We start from the raw sequence: 21,599 nt of genomic DNA, 5'->3' as shown, positions 1-21,599 counted from the left end.
GGGATGTGAAAGGAAATGAAATAAGCTTCAGTGGCAGAGAGATTCCTAAACGAGCCGAGAGATCACTCTGGTGGGCACTCTTATGCACACTTTAGACAACCCTTTTTAGGTTCTAAAGAATTGGGGTAGCTGGTGGTGGATACCTGAAACTATCAAACTACAACCCAGAACCCATGAATCTCGAAGACAGTTGTATAAAAATGTAGCTTATGAGGGGTGACAATGGGATTGGGAAAGCCATAAGGACCAAACTCCACTTTGTCTAGTTTATGGATGGATGTGTAGAAAAGTAGGGGAAGGAAACAAACAGACAAAGGTACCCAGTGTTCTTTTTTACTTCAATTGCTCTTTTTCACTCTAATTATTATTCTTGTTATTTTTGTGTGTGTGCTAATGAAGGTGTCAGGGATTGATTTAGGTGATGAATGTACAACTATGTAATGGTACTGTAAACAATCGAAAGTACAAATTGTTTTGTATGACTGCGTGGTATGTGAATATATCTCAATAAAATGATGATTAAAAAAAATTATAAGGGAACAAAAAAAGAGATGGAGGGGGAGCTTCTGTAATAAAAAAAAAAAAAAAACAAAAAACAAACTGCATTAAAGAAAAAAAAAAAAAAACACTAGCTGCTAGATCAGTTCCTGGTATCCTCCCAGTACAACTATCCCCAATCTTAAGCTAAATCCATTACCTGACTGTCCTTTTCTCTCCTTACCTACCATTTATTTCAGCTCTTTAAACAATAAATTCTTCTAATAATCATAATTATCCCTGCTCCATGAGAATCTCTCTACTCTAACCCTCACTGGATTATTCCTTTGAAGTACAATACACTTTGTAGTTAAAAGCACAAAATTAAGGATTTCAATTCAAATATTAAGCACCTTTGTGCCAGCAATGTGATAGCCCTGATGATAAAAATAACATATGCAATTTTCAAAGTGTTAAGAAAAAGTTAAAAATGCATAAAACATGAACTCTAGTTAAGAACTGGCATGCTGACGTCTTTAAGAGTGAAATGTACTAATGTCGGCAACTTACTTTAAAATGCATCCAAAAAAAATAAAGCAAAATGTTAAAGGTAGAATCTAGGTGACGGTGTATGAGTGACCACTGTAAAATTCTTTGAAATTTTCTGTATGTTTGAAATTTTTCATAATAAAATGTTGGGGGAAATGAATAAAACAGTGTCATTCCCCACCCCACCCCTAAATGTGCTTACAGTACAGTGAACGTGCCATACAAGCAATTACATATTAGAGTATGTTAAGCACACCAGCATAGATGTGCATAGGAAGCCCCAAGGCAGAGAGATGGCACTTAACTAAAAAGGGAGAGCTCAGGTAGGGTTTCCAGGTGATCCCAATAAAAAAAAAAAAAAAAAAATCTTTTGGAATATTGATGTCTGTTTATGCCAGTTCTCTAAAAAGAGACAAGTTGGATGCACTGGGTAAATTTGTATCGGCATGTGTAAATTTCTACACATTCCCATTTTTAAATGGAGTTGCAGCCCTAAATAAAACAATTTATCTTAGATTCTCACCTCTTACGTGTCATCTGTCTTCTCATATGGATGCCCCATTTCCTGATACTATTTTTATGCTTTCTGGAACCTGGTGTACAGGGAGTCGCATTGCCACTTCACATCTGGCACGTTCTGAGTTCTCAGAGCCCTCCCAACTCAAAATTGTATGTTTCCATCACAACTTATCTGCTCCATGTCCTTTTTCTTCAGTGTCTTACTTCTTTGACAAGTAATTTATCTGCACGTTATGTTGCTCCTTTAAAGGAACATAGATGCCTTTTAAATAAGAAATTTTCTGACATTTGTTTTCCTTCCATAAAATCCTTAATTTTACTAATTTTTCAGCTATCTTGAAATCTCCCAATTTCTTCCACAACATCCCCTCCCTTTAATAACATATAAACTTACAACTTAACTTGACCCTCTTTGAACCCATTTTCAGGAATAATTATTTGAATAAACCAGGATTTAAATTGTAAATAGAAACATTCCCTTGACCCCACACCTCACCTCTATTTTCCTCCCTTTATAATCCACAGAAAATTGTCTAAACAAGCTGCGCCCTTCCTTCCCTTTGATTCACTCATAAACTTATTCTAATCTGGAATTCCACAGAAACTGCACTAGTCAGGGTTTTCATGTCAAATCCAAAGGCCAATGACCCATATTCATAGACCTCACTTTGCAGCAATTTTTATAGAAGACCTCTCTCCCCGACCCTCTCTCCAAACCCTGTGTTCCATTGGTTTCTGTCTTTCTTTCTTTCCTTTTTTTTTTTTTTTGGTTAAGTTTTTATTGCATAATCATAAACTTAACTCTGCAATCCAGCTAGACTTGGAAGGGGAGGATAATGAAGTTCTCCCAAAGAACTGCAGCGAGAGCACAAAGATGATAGGATACAGAGAGCAGACCAAGAATGGAGGAACGCTCTCCTCAGCTACAGAGGGAATGGTCTGGCGGTTAACACAAAACAAATCAAATTCATTAAACTCATCCATGGTGGGCAATGGTGATCTTCTTGCTGTTCTCGCCATTCCTGGACCCAAAGTGCTCCATGGCTTCGAGAGCATTCGTGCCCTCTCTCACCTTGCCAGAGACCATGTGCTGCCAACCAACCCTCAGTCTCAGCCGTGCAGATGAAAAACTGGGAACTGCTTGTATTGGGTCCAGCATTAGCCATGAACAAGATGCTAGGACCCGTACACTTCAGGGTGAAGTTATCATCAAACTTCTCCCCATAGATGGGCTTACCACCAGTGTCCTATGGCATGTGAAGTCACCACCCTGGCACACAAACCCCGGAATAATTCTGTGAAAACAAGAACACTTATAACCAAACCCTTTCTCCCCAGTGCTCATGGCATGAACATTTTCTGCCGTCTTTGGAACTTTGCGAACAGCTCAAAGGAGATGCGGCCCAAGGGCTCATCTTTGATTCTGATGTTGAAGAACACGGTGGGACTGACCATGGCTGCGGGCAGGGGACTGCGGTGGCAGGCGGCAGTGTCTGCAGGGTGCCCCATGAGGCTTCTGTGAATGCCCCTACCCCCACCCCACTCTCCTAATCTTCCTCCTACCTCTCTGGCCACCATTTTCTATCATTTTTTTTTTCATCTTCCCTTTTATTCATGACTTCTAAATGCTGTCCTATCCAGGAGTTTAGTCCTGAGTCCCTTTTCTCTTTTCTAACCAGTCTCCATGGTTTAAGTTATCCTCTACGTCCTGTTGACTCCCCAAATTGTATATTCAGTGCAAACCTCTCCTCAGAGGTCCAGACCCCTCTTCCAACTGCCTAGTTGGAGTTCCTCTTCAGGTATTTCATGAGCATGGCAAAACCAGACTCTTGCTTATGACTGTTTCTTTTCTAGTCTTCCCCAGCTCACTGAATAGATGGCTTACCCAGCTGTTCATGTTAGAAACCGGGAGCCATTCTGGATTACTTCCACTCCTTCAACTCCCACGTCCAATCCATCATAAAATCCCGTTGATGCTACATCCATCTGCCAGAATATATCTCGATTCACTCTACTTCTCTCCATCACCTCTTCTGCTATCACTCTAGTCCAACTATCATTTCTAAGCTAAAGTATGGCAACCTTTTCCCACACTGCTCTCCCTGCTTCCACTCTGCTTCCTTATCCACAATTTATTTTTCATACCAAAAAAGCACTTTTTTAAAGTCATAAACTTGATCATAACACTCCCATGCTTTAATGGCTTCTCATTGTACATCAAATAAAATTGGAACTCCTTTCCAATGACTTACATTGCATGACAGGGAAATTTCATAAACCATGCAGCATCCAAACAGTAACATTCCTAAAATGGAATTTTAAGCCTTCTTGGTTGAATTGCCAAAATTGAACATACATACTTAGCATATACATTTGAATAAAAAGAAAATCACAATAACCACCTCCCACCCACCCCATAAAAGAAAGGTTAAATAAAATGTATTCAATTTCCCAAAATAACTCCTTTAGTTTCCTAGACTGCTCAAAGCAATATCATGAAATGGATTGGCTTAAGCAATGGGAATTTATTTGCTTACGGTTGAGGCTGGGAACATGTCCAAATCAAAGCATCATCGAGACAATGCTTTCTTCCTGAAGACCGGCTGCTGGTGATTCTTGGCTTCTTTGCCACACGGCAAGTCACATGGCAGTGTCTGCCAGTTTCTTCCTTCTCCTGGTTACACTGATTTCAGCTTTTTGTTTCCATGGCTTCCTCTCTTTCTCTCTCTCTCTCTGGATTCATTCTGTTTATAAAGGACTCCAGTAAGAGGATTAAGTCCCATCCTGAATGAGGTGGGTCACACCTTAACTGAAGTAACCTCATCAAAAGATTCTACTTAGGTTCAAACCCACAGGAATGGATTAGATTTAAGAACATGTTTTTCTGGCGTAAGTGCAGCTTCAAACCACCACTCATGCTGATTTCATGGATTGTGGAAATCGGAGCTGCAAGATTAATCCAAATTCTTTGATGGCTTTTCTTCTTCCTGCCAACTTTTTATTCTCTACTCTTCCTCATTATGGCTGTTCCTTTATGTTTGTCCTGGCATAAGATCACAGCCTACTCTCCTTGATGATTTCCTCATAAATAGGTCCTTCTTGCCTAGAATTAAATTGAGTTAGCTTGATCATACAATTAACTGAAGGTAAAGGAGCAGAGGTAAAAAGCTTTTAATTTTTTTTCACCTTCTTTCATTAACTCACCAAATTGTTCTTGATACTTATTTGGTCCAGAGCTTAGTTGAGCCATGTATGTTTTTCATGGTGGACCTGAAACAACTGTTTACTTCAGGGTGCATAAAAAGGTCATTATTATCCTACAGGGATCAGAATCACATATGAGCATCAACATTTTAGGAAGCTGCAAATGGAATTTGGGGAAAACATTGGGAAAAAATGATAAAGCAACCTAGGTTGAGATAAAGTTGTGGTGAGCACAAATTCACCTGTTTTTAGCTTTACTTTCCCCATCCCACAATCAGAAAAAAAGATTTTTTAACATTTTCCTTAGCATAAGGCAGTATGAACTTGAATGAACTTAGCACCAGGTTGCAGAAGATACCAGGTCTCTGCAATTCATGGTCTACAGGCTCATTAGGCAGTAGCTCTGCCCCTCACTTGTCAGTGCTTCTATTTTCCAGAGATATTATTTTTGTATTTTATCTCTTACCATTCCCCCAACTCAATTGTGTATATTAAATGCAATCAGAATCAAATTTCCTACAGTATTTGTATGGCACTTAAGCTGATTCTAAAATTCATATGAAATAGCAAATATGCAATAGTAAAGTTAATTTTGAAGAAAGAACAAGTGGTGGAGAGGCTTATACTACTAAGCAGACAAATACTAATCTGTAGTACTTAAAACAATGTGGTGTTTGTTCAGGAAAAACCAAATAGATCAACAGAACAAAATAGAGTGTCCAGAAATAGACCCACATAAACATACGAGTATTCAGCATATCATAACATTGTACTCCAAATCTATGGGCAATGGTGATAAGACTACCATTTAGTATTTCATTTTAATTTATTTTCTAGCTTCATAATGCTTTAGAGATTACATTATGCATTTTTTTGCAGTTGGCCTTTTGTTTGAAATAGTTTTATTCATACACCATACAATCCATCCTAAGTATACAATCAATGGCTCCTGGTATAATCATATAATTATGCATTCACCACCATAATATATATAACATACCCATTTCTTCTGAAAATCCCATACCCCTCCCTTATATCCCCCTATTATTGACATTTAGCTTTGGTATAGTGCCTTTGTTACAATTAATGAAGGAGTACTACAATGTTACTGTTAACTATAGACCTTAATTTGCATTAATTGTATTTTTTCCAATATATCACCCCATTATTAACAGCTTGAAATAGTGACATATGTTTGTTCTAGTTCATATAAAAACTTTCTTAACAATACGCATTTTTAAAAATTTTTAATTGCATTTTTATTGAGATATATTCGCATAACATACAATCATTCAAGGTGTACAATCAGTTGTTCATAGTTGTGCATTGATCACCACAATCAATCTTTGAACATTTTCATTACTCCAAAAAATAAGATAAAATTAAGAATAAAAAAGAAAATCCAAAATATTCCATTCCCCTCCTGCCCTCATTGTTGATTTACTTTTTTTTCACAGTCAATGTTTTTTATAACTTTATAAAAAATTTTTAAAAAAACACAAAAAATAGCAACATTTCAAACAAAACCAAAACAAAGGAATAAGAAAAACCAAGTGACCTAAAATAACTACATTGCTTCCAACATGTTCCTACTCACCCCAAGAAAATAAACAGACTATAATCCAACAAAGGAATAAGAAAAACAAATAACCTAAAATAACTACATTTCTGTACACTTGTTCCTACCATACCCCCCAGAAATTAATAAACCATAGTCGTTCCAGAGCATTCCCAGAACATTAAGTTTACCCTCCATAACTTATCTATTCTTACTAGATTATTGTTCCCCCTTCACTATTTGCTATCGCTAGGTCCCCTACGTTGTACAATATAAACCATTTATTTTACTTTTTTCACAGTGTTCACATTAGTGGTAACATACAACATTTCTCTTTTTGTGCCTGGCTTATATTGCTCAGCATTATGTCTTCAAGATTCACCCATGTTGTCATATGTTTCACAACATCGTTCCTTCTTACTGCTGCGTAGTATTCCATCATGTGTATATACCACATCGTGTGTTTATCCACTCATCTCTTGAAGGGCATTTGGGTTGTTTCCATCTCTTGGCAATTGTGAATATTGCAGCTATGAACATTGGTGTGCAGATATCTGTTCATGTCACTGCTTTCAGATCTTCCAGGTATATACCGAGAAGTGCAATTGCTGGATCGAAGGGTAACTCTATATCTGGTTTTCTAAGGAACTGCCAGACTTTCTTCCAGAGTGGCTGAACCATTATACAGTCCCACCAACAATGAATGAGAGTTTCAATTTCTCCACATCCTCTCCAGCATTTATAGTTTCCTGTTTGTTTAATAGCAGCCAATCTAATTGGTGTGACATGGTATCTCATTGTGGTCTTAATTTGCATCTCCCTAATAGCTAGTGAAGCTGAACATTTTTTTCATGTGTTTTTTTGCCATTTGTATTTCCTTTTCAGAGAACTGTCTTTTCATATCTTTTGCCCATTTTGTTATTGGACTGTCTGTACTGCTGTCATTCAGTTGTAGGATTTCTTTACATATGAAAGATATCAGTCTTTTGTCAGATGCATGGTTTCCAAATATATTTTTCCCATTGAGTTGGCTGCCTCTTTACTTTTTTGACAAATTCCTTTGAGGTACAGAAGCTTTTAAGTTTTAGGAGTTTCCATTTGTCTATTTTTAATTTTGTTGCTTGTGCTTTTTGTGTAAAGCCTAGGAAGTGACCTCCTAATACAAGGTCTTGAAGATGTTTCCCTACATTATCTTTTAGGATTTTTATGGTACTGTTATATTGAGGTCTTTAATCCATTTTGAGTTAGTTTTTGTGTAGGGTGTGAAGTAGGGGTCCTCTTTCATTCTTTTGGATATGAATATCCAGCTTTCCCAGTCCCATTTGTTGAATAGACTGTTATGTTCCAGTTCAGTGGTTTTGGGGCCTTATCAAAGATCAGTCGACTGTAGATCTGAGGGCCTATCTCTGAATTCTCAATTTGATTCCATTAATCAATATGTCTATCTTTGTGCCAGTACCATGCTGTTTTGACTATTGTGGCTTTATAATAAGCTTCAAAGTCATGGAGTGTAAAGTCCTCCCACTTTGTTTTTCTTTTTTAGAATGTTTTTAGTAATTCAAGTCATCTTCCCCTTCTAAATAAATTTGATAGCTAGTTTTCCAAGTCTGCAAAGTAGGTTGTTGTAATTTTGATAGGAATTGCATTGAATCTGTAGATGACTTTGGGTAGATTTGACATCTTAATGACATTCAGCTTTTCTATCCATGAATAAGGAATATTTTTCCATCTTTTTAGGTCCCCTTCTATTTCTTTTAGTAAAGTTATGGAGTTTTCTATATATAGGTCTCTTACATCCTTGGTTAAGTTTATTCCTAGGTACTTGATTTTTTTAGTTGCTATTGAAAATGGTATCTTTTTCTTGAGTGACTCTTCAGTTAGGTCATTTCTAATGTATAGGAACATTACTGACTTATGTGCATTAATCTTTAATTTATTAGCTCAAGTAGCTGTGTCATCGATTTCTAAGGGTTTTCAGATATAAGATCATATCATCTGCAAATAATAACAGTTTTACTTCTTCCTTTCTGATTTGGATGCCTTTTATTTCTTTATCTTGCTGGATTGCTCTGGCTAGCACTTCTATCACAATGTTGAATAACAGTGGTGACAGCGGGCATCCTTGTCTCGTTCCTGATCTTAGAGGGAAGGCTTTCAGTCTCTCGCCATTGAGTACTATGATGGCTGTGGGTTTTTTGTATATGTCCTTTATCATTTTGAGGAAATTTCCTTCAATTCCTACCTTTTGAAGTGTTTTTATCAAAAAAGGATGCTGGATTTTGTTGAATGCTTTTTCAGCATCTATTGAGATGATCATTTGATTTTTCTCTTTTGATTTGTTAATGTGTTGTAATACATTGATTGATTTTCTTATGTTGATCCATCCTTGCATACCTGGGATGAACCCCACTTGGTCATGGTGTATGATTTTTTTTAATGTGTCTTTAGATTCGATTTGCAAGTATTTTGTTGAGAATTTTTGCATCTATATTCGTTAGGGAGATAGGCCTGAGTTTTCCTTTCTTGTAGTGTTCTTTACCTGGTTCTGGTATTAGAGTGATGTTAGCGTCATAAAATGAGTTAGGGAGGCCCGGATCTAAGATGGCGGCATAGAGAGGAGTGGAAGCTAAGTAGTCCCCCTGGAGCAACTAAAAAAAACCAGAAACAACTAGTAAATAATCCAGAATAACTGCAGGGGGATAGATGTGACCATCCACTCATCATACACCAACCTGAATTGGGAGGAATGCCTGAGATCACAGCATAAAATCTGTAAGTAAGAACTGTGGATCCAAATCGGGAGACCCCTCCCCCACAGCCCGAGCTACAAAGCCTCATGGTGCCAGAGAGAAGCTTTCTCCCAGCAAGCAAATATAGCTCAGCTGAGCTCCAACTGGGGTTTTAATTAGTGAGTGTGAACTGCTCACTATGAGGTACGAATCCCCAACAAGCAGACAGAGGCTTTGGGTGATGGCTGACCTTGGAGAGCCGGAGGGTCACCTCAGACTAGCTCTGTTCCTTTTTCGAGTCAGTGGAGAAAGTGTCGGCCATTTTCAGTTCCCAGTTCTGTGACCCAGACAGGGGTGTGGCACAGGCAGAGAGAGACCATTGAAATGCTAATGACCTCCCCCTAGGTCGTCTATCTTCTCTAAGAGAAAAGGGGTGGGGCCCAGCTCTACTATCTGCCTTTTATTCAGAACTTACACCAGTCAAGAATTATAGGCTAATCTTTGCATCAGGCAGAGAGCGCCCCTGCACGGCCCGGCAGCCCAGGGCTTCCCTTGAAGGACGACGCACACTAGTGATGCAGCACAGCCTTCCCTCAGCAGAGGTCCTGGAAGATCACAGCTGAGAAGGGGGGCTCACTCGGAAAACCCAGGGATGCTATGTCAATGCCAGTGGTTTGTGGGTCAGCGACAGAGAAAATCTGGGGCAAAACTGAAATGAAGGCTTAGACTCTTGCAACAGCCTTGAATCTCCGGGAACACCTGGGAGGTTTGAATATTAAAGCGGCCCTGCCTCCCTGACCACCCAGACACACGCACCACGTTCAGGGCGGACAGCTCCAACAACAAACCCAAACTGAGTTCAACAACTGAACCCCACAAAAATCATTTCCCCACACACCACAGAGACAGAGTTGGGGAGAACTGACTTGAGGGGTATAGGTGACTCGCAGATGCCATCTGCTGGTTAGTTGGAGAAAGTGTAGGCTGCCAACTTGTATTTCTGAAAAATTAGATGGGTATTTTTTTTTTTTACAACTTGAAACAACCCTATCAAGCAAAGCAAATGCCAAGAGGCCAAAAACAACAGGAAATCTTAATGCATATGATAAAACCAGATGATATGGAGAGCCTGATCCCAAACACCCAAATCAAAATATCAGAAGAGACACAGTACTTGGCACAATTAATCAAACAATCACAATCGAGGAATGAAAACATGTCACAGGATATAAAAGACATGAAGAAGACCATGGAACAGGGTAAAAGGGACATAAAGAAGACCCTAGAAGAGCATAAAGAAGAAATTGCAAGATTAAATAAAAAAACAGAAGATCTTATGGAAATAAAAGAAATTGTTGGCCAAATTAAAAAGACTCTGGATACTCATAATACAAGATTAGAGGAAGTTGAACAACAACTCAGTGTCCTAGAGGTCCACAGAACAGAAAATGAAAGAACAAAAGAAAGAATGGAGAAAAAAATCAAAAAGGATCTCAGGGATACGATAGATAAAATAAAACATCCAAATTTAAGAGTCATTGGAGTCCCAGAAGGGGAAGACAAGGGTAAAGGTCTAGAAAGAGTATTCAAAGAAATTGTTGGGGAAAACTTCCCCAACCTTATACACAATATAAATACACAAAGCATAAATGCCCAGTGAACTCCAAATAGAATAAATCCAAATAAACCCACTCCAAGACATATTCTGATCAGACTCTCAAATACTGAAGAGAAGGAGCAAGTTCTGAAAGCAGCAAGAGAAAAACAATTCACCACATACAAAGGAAACAACATAAAACTAAGTTGTGACTACTCAGCGGCCACTGTGGAGGCCAGAAGGCAGTGGCATGACATATTTAAAATTCTGAGAGAGAAAAATTTCCAACCAAGAATACTTTATCCAGCAAAACTCTCCTTCAAATTTGAGGGAGAGCTTAAATTTTTCACAGACAAACAAATGCTGAGAGATTTTGCCAATAAAAGACCTGCCCTACTTCAGATACTAAAGGGAGCCCTACCGACAGAGAAGCAAAGAAAAGAGAAAGAGATATAGAGAATTTTAACAGACATATATAGAACCTTACATCCCAAATCACCAGGACACTCATTTTTCTCTAGTGATCACGGATCTTTCTCCAGAATGAACCATATGCTGGGACATAAAACAAGCCTCAATAAATAAAAAAACAAAAAGAAAAACAAAAAAAACTACAATTGAATATATTCAAAGCACAATCTCTGACCACATTGAATACAAATAGAAGTCAATAATTTGTGAATTGTAATGCCACTATTTACTTCCTACATGATATAAAATACACAAACTCTAATGACAAATTAGTGGTTTTGAACTCAATGTAAAATATGTAATTTTTGACAAGAACTATATAAAGGTGGGGGAATGGAGGAGTATAGGTACATAGTTTATGTGTCCTATTGAAATTAAGTTGGTATCAAAGAAAAACAAGAGTATTATGGATTTAAGAGTTTAATTTTAAGCCCCACAGTAAACACAGAGAAATTATCAGAGAATACAACCATAGAGATGAAAAGTAGAGTATGGGTTAAGAGAAATGGGAGAAGGGACAATGGGGAGTTAAGAAATGAGTGTAGGGTTGCTGTTTGAGGTGAAGGGAAATTTCTAGTAATGGATAGTGGGAAGGTGATAGCATTACAACATTCTAAATGTGATTAATCCCACTAATGGAATGCTAGGGAGGGAGTGGAATGGGAAGATTTAGGCAATATATATGTTTCCACAATTGAGAAAAAAAAAAAAGGCAGTCTAAATAGATGACAATTGAATGCCAAGGATGACCCTGGATATGATCTGAGGATGGAGGACAGGAGGCTCAAAGGGACACAGTTGGGACATAAGGAAAAGGAAATATAGAATGTAAGCTTTGTACCATTGTTGAATCTCTTGTACTTCTTAGCTGTGCTTAATGGGATTGCATAAAAGAATGTTCCTGTTCATGGGAATTGTATATGTGAATTATAGTGTTTGTTCAAGGATGTGTGCAGCTAGCTCTCATATGTTCAGAAGAAAGAGCAATAGATGATGGATGATAGATAGGGAGAGAGGGAGGGAGGGAAAGAAATAGCAGTGTGACAACATGTTAAAGTTAGTGGATCGGGGTATTGGGGGGGTCAGGGAATGCTAGAGTTCTGTGTATGGCGTTTGTATTGTATTTGCAACTGTTCCTGTAACTTTGAATATATTTCAAAATAAAATGTAAAAAAAAAAAAAAAATGAGTTAGGTACTGTTCCATTTTCTTCAATGTGTTGAAAGAGTTTAAGTAAGATTGGTGTCAGTTCTTTTTGGGAAGTTTGATAGAATTCCCCTGTGAAGCCATCTGGCCCTGGGCATTTATTTGTGGGAAGCTTTCTGATGACTGATTGGATCTCTTTGCTTGTGATTGGTTGGTTGAGGTCTTCTGTTTCTTCTCTGGTCAGTCTAGGTTGTTCATATGTTTCCAGGAAATTGTCCATTTCCTCTACATTATCCAGTTTGTTGCCATACAGTTGTTCATAGTATCCTCTTATAATTTTTTTAATTTCTTCAGGATCTGCAGTAATGTCACCTTTCTCGTTCATTATTTTGTTTATATAGATCTTCTCTCTTTTTGATTTTGTCAGTCTAGCTATGGACTTGTCAATCTTGTTGATCTTCTCAAAGAACCAACTTTTGGTATTATTTATTCTATTGGTTTTTTTTGTTCTCTATGTCATTTATTTTGCTTTAATCATTATTTCTTTTCTTCTACTTGGTTTAGGATTAGTTTGCACAATATGCATTTTTAACTTATCATAATTTACATGGAGTTCATATTGAATTACTTCAGTTAAAATACAGGAAGTTTGCCAGAAAACTTTTCATTTACCTACTCTCTCCCATCTTTAAAGCTATTTGTTGTGGTATATCACATTTAAAAATGTTATAAACCCAAGAATACACAATACAGTGTTGTCATTTTTGCTTAGTCATGTGTCTTTTTAAAGAAATTAAAAGAATATGTATACATACTCATGGATGCATATGTGTGTGTGCACATGCACACATGCACATGCGGGTGTGTGAATGTATCCTTTTAAATTTGTTACATATTCACCATTTCTTGTGCTCTTCATTCTTTCCCATCAAACTTAGCTGCCATCTGGAATTATTTCCCATTTCCTTTCAACCTGAAGGACTTCCTTTAAAGTCATTTCTTGTAGTGCAGGTCTGCAGGTGATGAATTATCTCAAATTTTGATTATATGAAAATGTTTTTAATTTGACTTCATTTTTGATTAATAGCTTCACTGGTTGACTGTTTTTTTTTTTTTTCTTTCAACACTGTAAATATGCCATTCTAAAATCTTCTGGCCCCCATTATTTTTCATGACAAATTGGCCATTATTTTTATTGTTTTTCCCCTGTAAATAATGTGTCATATTTCCCTGGCTGCTTCCAAGATTTTCTTTACCTTGCTTTCAGCAGTTTGAATCATTCATATGCACCTAAGAAAGGTTTTCTTTGTGTATGTTTATACAGTGGGGGATTGATTGAACTTCATGAATCCATTCCAGTTGCAGTTTTCAAGAGTAATCTCTCCCTCAGCCTGTGTGTCCTTGGGGAACGGACACTTTTGAGACCCTTTAAAGTGTTGTTTATTTCGTCCAGATTGAATCATTGTTATCAGAGGGAGGATTTACAGAACCACTTCACTCCACATCCATTACTTCAAGTTCTCTATTGTTATCCAATTGGGGATGCCTCATGTATTGATAAAAAAAAATAGATCCATTTAATTAGGGAATCACTAAAATTAAAACACCTTTATTTTCTTATTTATTACCATGGTGTTTAGCTAGCAATAGTATTTGAGAGAGCAGTGAGGGTATAAAAGCTAGAATGTAAAATGTATTTGTCCATTTGTCAGTAAATATTTTCTTCTTTTGCTTGATGACTGAAGATTTGTGTCTTAAATGGATGTAATTTGAGGCAATCCTTTTGTTGCCTGTGGTTATGTTTTCTATGCTTTCTCTGTGGATATGTAGCAGATGTCATATGAAAAATTGGTTGTAAATTATCACTGAACACCCTGAAGAAAGTATGCTTGAAGAAAGAAGACAAGTATTTATTGGGGCCCACAAAAGAATTATATTGTAAGAATTATAAATGGGAAAAAAGTTACTGGCTATTCTTGCACTTTGATAAGTTCTAAGAACTGTTTCCTCAGTGAGTGCTGATTCAGGGAGTTATAAGTTGGGAGGGAAGAAAGAAAAAAAGAAAACGCATACTGAGACTTACTGCAACCCTGGATGCTACAAAATGAAGGAGATTCTGAACCAATGTCTTCCATCCCAGAGCTCCTGTGAGTGCTTCATGAAGGGATGCACTTAGACTTCTTTCCTTCTCTGCCTACAGCTCTGCAGATTCCAGGACAGTCATATCCCTTTAGTGTGGATTCAAGATATTATACATAATGTTGGGGGGTAAACATTGTACGTTATTGGAGAAAATGTTCAGTTGGGGTAAAACTAAAGACTAGGGTTTTTTGTTTATTCTTTTCCTTTGTGGAAGGAAAAAGGAGTGGAATATATGAAGAAAATTGTCAATTCTCCATGTCCCAAAGCAAGACACTTAAAATTTGCAGCTGCTTACAACCTTGGGAGAGCTTATTATGAAGGAAAAGGCATTAAACGATCAGATGAGGAAGCTGAAAGGTAATCTTACCTGAGAACAAGACATTGTTTTAATGAAATGCTGAAACAAAGAATAACTTGCCTTTGCCCTTCTCTTTTAGACTGTGGCTTTTTGCTGCAGACAATGGGAATCCAAAAGCTAGTGTGAAGGCTCAAAGTATCCTAGGATTATATTATTCAACAAAAGAACCTAAAGAGTTAGAAAAGGTAACAACTACCTTTTATTTTTTTCTAATGCTAGCTTTATATTTAGACTAAGAATTGCTTCACTGTTTCTCTTTGGAAAGGAAGGTGGTGGGGAATAAATGTGTAGTTTTTAATATCTTTTAGATTTCTTTAAAATATAAAGAAAGGTACATTGTAGGATCTAAAGGTCATTTCACATCCTTTACTCATTGATAAATGCTACCTCCCCCACTTCTACCAGAAGAGACCACAAAGTTAGAGTATTTTGTATACTATAAAGTTACACATACAAATTATTATTTCACCATAAAAGCTAAAAAAGGGAGAGTCCTAAAATTAAAGGCCAAATCCTACAAATGTGAATGAATAAATTAATATTTTATTTGATTTGAGGACGTAATGAGACTAATAAGTAAAATATACTAAAAAATTTAAAAATTAAATCAATTTAGGATTTTTACAGACATCTAATATTTAATCATCAATGATTAAAATATTTTCCAAGGAATCCTACAGGGAGAAGGAAATACTGGGCCAATTCTTACATAGAGAGGAATTAATGGCAAAGTTATTTAAGGCACAGAACAACTAAGCCCACCCTCAGGAAATGAGCAGTCACTTGGAAATACTTTTTTGAACTAATTCAAATTCACTGTAGCTAAGTATTAAAGAAATGTGTTGCTACTGCATACAGTGTTTCTTTTTTGATCTTGACAGCTGCCATCTCTGATCCCCTTGGAACTCTAGCCATTCCTTAGCATCAGCTGCTCCTCTCTTCCCTGCTGTGTCCCCTGAGTTGTGACACAAAGCCTTTCAGGCACTTGGCTCCTATTTCACATCTTCTTGACCCTTCTCTTTGGAAAATCTGAAAATCCTGCAACCTGAAACCGCTGATCTTCCATCTGCCAAGAACTCCCGCACTGGTGGCTGGACTGGAACCTCACTGCAGTAGACGGCCCAGGGGCTCACCTTAGCACTGACTTTTAGATAAAAAATTCCTTCAAGGGCTAGAACTTTTTCATAAAGGGGAATAATAGGACTAGCTTATAAGTAGAGATTATTGTGCTTTCTGTTATTCTTTAATTTATAATCCCATCTGTGAATAATAACTAAAATGATGAACCTGTACTTTTCCATAGGCATTTTTTTGGCATTCACAAGCATGCGGCAATGGAAATCTGGAGTCCCAGGGTGCACTTGGTCTCATGTACTTCTATGGACAAGGCATCCGCCAGGATACCGATGCTGCCTTGCACTGCTTAAGGGCAGCAGCAGAACGTGGAAATGTCTACGCTCAAGGGATTCTTGTGGAATATTACTATATGATGAAATTTTTCACAAAGTGTGTTACATTTTCCAAAAGGTGAATAAGCTGGATGAATATATCGACAAGAACTTTTATCAGATTTTCGAGGCCGTAACTGTTTAATAGAACTTTCTGCAAAGCTGGAAATGATGGCCATTGGGCGCTTAAAATATGGCTAGTGTAACTGGAGAACTGAACTTTCAAATTTTATTTAACTTTAATTAATTCAAATAGCCACATGTGGCTAATGACTACCATATTGGATAGCACAATTCTATGCCATTAGTCTCCAGGGTTTCACTCCTTTTAGCTCTGCATTTCAGCTGCATGACGTTAAGCAAGTTTCTTAACTTTTTTGAATATCAATTGCTTTATCAGTAAGAAGAAAAGACATCTACTGTAGGATTATAAAATTAGTGTCTATAAAGTACTTAATATAACTTGGGTGCTCGCTTCAGCAGCACATATACTAATTGGAACAATACAGAGAAGATTAGCATGGCCCCTGCACAAGGATGAGATGCAAATTTGTGAAGTGTTCCATATTAGAAAACAAAACAAAACAACAAAACATAACTTGGCACATCAGAAATATTCATTAAATAAGTCTTAATTTCTTCCTACACTCTCCAGCCACTCTGCACAATTCAAATATAGTTTGATAAAGGCTGTAAAATGAGAATAATGGTTAAAAGACTCTGACATTAATACCTTATAAAATATATGAAACCTTTTTTCTCTGAACCGATATGGATCTATGTATCCCTTAGAATAATTGATCATTCTGTATAAAAGCAGTATACCAAGATAAAAGACCTGGATGTCCTCTAGAAGACTATGAGCTGTGCTGATGAATTGCCCCAAAATGTCCAGGCAACGGAGACCCCGAGTTCCCCTCGCTCCCAGCCCCAGTGTGAGGCAGTGATCTGCCCTGAAGGACGAAAGGAAGAAGGAAATGCTTCTACTTACTCCTCCCCACCGCCGTGGCTTCCAGGCAGTAGGAAATGCAATGTCCTAGAGCAAGTGCCCTTGGTTAAACTCCAATGTCCTAGAGCAAGTGCCCTTGGTTAAACTAAGACTTTAAATGGTTCTTTCATACTTTGGAACTTTCCATTTTCCACATTCCTATTCTTCATAGTGTTACAGTTAATGTGGGGTTGACAGGATCTCATTTTTACCCAATTCTTCATATTTGTATTTGTGTTATAAAGGATGACTTCTTTTTACTGCCCATTTTAAAAAAAAGACAGACTTGCTAGTTTCTTAAAGTATTTTCTGGTCCTATAAGAGAGAAGTCCAAATCTAAAGTTGATGTTTACAAAAATGACCAGAGAAATAGAAAACGATTTTTTCCCCAGCTTAAATCTGAGAAGTGGTATTAAGCTTAAAATATTACTATTACAAGAAATAAGAAGCTTTCTATTGCTTTCTATTGTTTATTAAACCTGACAAGTATAATCACAGGGAAGCTGTAGAGTAACCACTCTAGTTAGTTCATCTTCCCCGTTAGTTATATTTACCCTTCAACACACAGCAAACAACTTAGTTCTTAAAAGGGTAAAAATAGAGAAACCACTTTGGGCACAAAGCCAATTGCATGTTGTTCGTTCGAATAAACCACAACTGACATTCTTTTCAATGTCATGTCCCTGACAGGATTGCTGACTATGATGAGGTCCACGACATCCCCATGATCGCTCGCATCACGGACTGTCTCCCGGAATTCATCATCAGAGGCATGGCCATGGCCTCGTTCTACCATGCACGATGTCTTCAGCTTGGCTTGGGTGTCACGAAGGATGAAGCAAGAGCAAAACACTATTATTCTAAGGTAAGCTTTAGAATAAGGGCCCAAATAAAAATGTCTGGGTTTTTGGTTGAGCCTTGAACATCTTCATGGATTTGTGTCTTTGCCTACTTAATTACCGTGCAGATATTCTCTGTCTACAGAGAAGTTGTCAGACTTGCAGACTATTTGTAGACAATTCTGTCAGATTCTTATTAGCAAAATTACCTCAGATGATAAAAGTTCTATTTTGATGCAAATTATTCTTTTTCACGCTGCTATTATCTGCTGGGTAAGGCCCAGCACCAAAACGGTCATATTTTCTTTCACCCAAAGTGCAAACCTATATCTTCATTCTAGTACGTGAATAAAATGTAGTCTTTAATAAACAGGTTTTTATGCATGACATTGATCACACTTAGGAGGAATATTCATGAGTTTCAGGTAATCAGTTTAAATAAGGCTTTTTCATGTTTTAATCCATGTAATCAGTTTATTTAGATTCCCAAATGCATTACACCTCTAAAATAAGGCATCTGTTAAAAGGGGGGAGTGTTGGGAAGGAGGGAAAATCATTACGAATAGTAACTGCAAGCAAATTTTAAAAAAAGAAAAAAAAAACTGTGTATGTGGCATCCATGAAGTCCAAATTAGAATTACATTGTGATAAAATCTGTAAAACAATCTGTATAGTATACAAATTGTTTAGCTTGAGCAGGGGAACAAAGCAAAGAACCATTTTCTAAGTCCCTTGGCTGAATCTGAGCTTATTACATCAGTGGTTCCCAAACGTGTCTGCATATTAAAATCACCTGCGGATACTTTCTTGTTTGTTTTCACTTTTTATTGTAGTAACAATAGAAAGTACAAAATATCCCATTTAAAAAACATTAAATGGTACAATTCAGTATAATTATATTCATATATTTTGCTACCGTCACTGACATCTATTACCCCTCCTCACCTCAAACAAAAATTACTTACCCATTAAACCATAATTCACTCTCCCCACTCCACCCCACCCCCATCCCAGTAACCTATAATGCACCATCTGTCTATCAAATTTGCTGCTTCTAGGTATTTCATATATGCACAATAATACATTATTTGTCCTTTTGTGTCTGGCTTATTTCACTCAACACGATGTCTTCAAGGTTCATCCATGTTGCCACATGCATCAGAATCTCATTCCTTTTTACAACTGAATATTCCACTGTATGTACATACCATATTTTATCCATTCACCCATTGATGTACCCTTGGGTTGCTTCCAGCTTTTGGCTATTGTGAATAAAGTGGCTATTGTGGTGTACAAATACCTGTTAGAAGCCCTGCTTTCAATACTTTGGGGTATATACCAGGAAGTGAGACTGCTGGGCATATGGTAATTCTATTTTCGATTTTCTGAGGAACTGCCAAACTGATTTACACAGTTTGGAAATCAAACTGCACCATTCTACAGTGCCACCAACAATGTATAAGGGTTCCGATTTCTCCACAACCTTGCCAAAATTTATTTTCTTATTTTTCAAATTATAGGCATCCTAGTGGGTGTGAAGTGGTATCTCATTGTGATTTTGCTTTGCCTTTCCCTGATGACCAATGATGTTCAGCATCTTTTCATGTGCTTCTTGGCCATTTATATATCTTCTTTGGAGAAATGTCCTTTGCCCATTTTTAAATTGTCTTTCTGTTTTGTCTATTGTTGAGCTGTAGCAATTCTTTTTACATTCTGGATATTAAGCCTTTATCATATATATATTTCCTATTTTGTAGGTTGTCTTTTTCACTTTATTGATAGTGTCCTTCGATGTTCAAAGCCTTTTAATTTTGACAAAGTCCATTTTGTCTATTTTTTCTATTGTTACTTATGCTTTTGGTGTCATATCTAAGGAATCACTACCAAATCCAAGGTTATGAAGGAGCCCCCACTTTCTTCTAGGAGTTTAATGGTTTTAGCTCTTATGTTTAGGTCTTTGTTCCATTTAGAGTTAATTTTTTTGGATATAGTGTGAGGTAAGGGGTCTAACGTCATTCTTTTGCATGTGGATATCCAGTTTTAGCAGCACATTTGTTGAGACTGTTCCTTCCCCAATTTACGTACTTGGCACTCTTGTTAAAAATCAGTCAGTTATAGATAAATGAGTTTATTTCTGAACTCTTAATTTTATTCCATTGGTCTATGTGTCTACCTTCATGCCAGTACCACACTGTTTTACTGACTGTGACTTGGTGGTAGGTTTTGAAATCACAAAGTGTCAGACCTTCAACTTTGTTCTTCCTTTGCAATAATGATATGGCTGTTCAGGGCCCCTTGCAATTCCGTAAGAATTTGCAGATCGGCTTTTCCATTTCTGAAAAAAAAGCTGCTGGGATTTTTAAAGGGATTGCATTGAATCTGAAGATAGCTTTGGGCACTACTGGCATCTTAATAATATTGTCTTCCTAGCTATGGAAAGTCTTACAAAGTATTTCAGTCTTCTTTTATTTCTTTCAGCAATGTTTTATAGTGTACAAGTCCTTCATCTCTTCGGTTAATTTAATCCTAGGTATTTTATTCTTTTATGAGTTATTGTGAATGAATTTTTTAAAATTTTCCATTTCAGAATATTCTTTGGGTAGTATTTAGAAATGCAACTGAATTTTGGGTGTTAATCTTGTAAGTGTGCAACTTGCTGAATTCATTTATCAGTTCTAATTGTTTTCTTACGGATTTTTTTGAGATCTTTCCACATAAAGGATGTCATCTGAGAACAGGTAAAGTTTTACTTCTATCTTTCCAATTAAGGTATCATTTTGTTTCTTTTTCTTCCTAATTGCTCCGCTAAGGACTTCCAGTACAATGCTGAATAGCAGTAGTGATAGTGGGCATTCTTGTCTTGTTCCTGATCTCAGGAAGAAAGCCTTCAGCTTTTCACTGTTGAGTATAATGTTAGCTGTAGGTTTTTCATATATGCCCTTTATCATGTTGAGGAAGTTCCCTTCTATTATTTTTTTGAGTGTTTTTATCATGAAAAGGTGTTGGATTTTATTGAAAACCTTTTCTGCATCAGTAGAGATGGTCATGCATTTTTTTTTTTTTTCCCCTTCATTCTGTTAATGTGGTGTATTACATTGAGTAGTTTTCTTATGTTGAACCACCCTTGCATCTCTGGGATTAACCCCACTTAACCATGGTGTATAATTTTTTAATATGCTGTTGTATTTGATTTGCTAGTACTTTATTGAGGATTTCTGGATATCTATAAGTTCATAAAGGAAACTGGTCTGTAGTTTTGTTTTCTTGTGATGTCTTTATTTGATATTAGGGTAATGTTGGCTTCATAAAATGAGTTAGGAAGAGTTTAATCAGGATTGTTCTTCTTAGAATGTTTGGTAGAATTCACCAGTGAAGCAATCTTGTCCTGGACTTTGTTGGGTGGGGGTGGGGGGGTTATTACTGATTCAGTGACTTTACTTGTTTTTGGTCTGTTGAGAGCTTCTATTTCTACTGGAGTAAGTTTAGGTAAGCTGTGTGTTTCTAGGAGTTTGTCCATTTCCTCTTGATTACCTAATTTGTTAGCATATAGTTGCTTACAGTATTCTCATAATCTT

General features: G+C 37.0%; 1 protein-coding gene and 1 non-coding gene across 2 annotated transcripts in view; both read left to right on the top strand.

Moving 5' to 3' along the window:
* Positions 1 to 21,599, top strand: part of LOC119530068 (LRP2 binding protein) — a 37,978-nt gene that overhangs the window by 9,124 nt on the left and 7,255 nt on the right. Inside the window, exons 4-7 of the mRNA XM_037831129.1 lie at positions 14,606 to 14,748; positions 14,829 to 14,934; positions 16,053 to 16,276; positions 17,876 to 18,050. Coding sequence (XP_037687057.1) covers positions 14,606 to 14,748; positions 14,829 to 14,934; positions 16,053 to 16,276; positions 17,876 to 18,050 — 648 coding nt within the window. The remainder of the gene's footprint in view (positions 1 to 14,605; positions 14,749 to 14,828; positions 14,935 to 16,052; positions 16,277 to 17,875; positions 18,051 to 21,599) is intronic.
* Positions 16,665 to 16,769, top strand: LOC119530667. The gene has a single exon (XR_005216063.1). It is a non-coding gene; the product is annotated as a U6 spliceosomal RNA (small nuclear RNA).

Source organism: Choloepus didactylus, chromosome 3, assembly GCF_015220235.1.
Source record: "Choloepus didactylus isolate mChoDid1 chromosome 3, mChoDid1.pri, whole genome shotgun sequence".
Taxonomy (NCBI): domain Eukaryota; kingdom Metazoa; phylum Chordata; class Mammalia; order Pilosa; family Megalonychidae; genus Choloepus; species Choloepus didactylus.
This window is presented reverse-complemented; position numbering and strand designations above follow the sequence as displayed.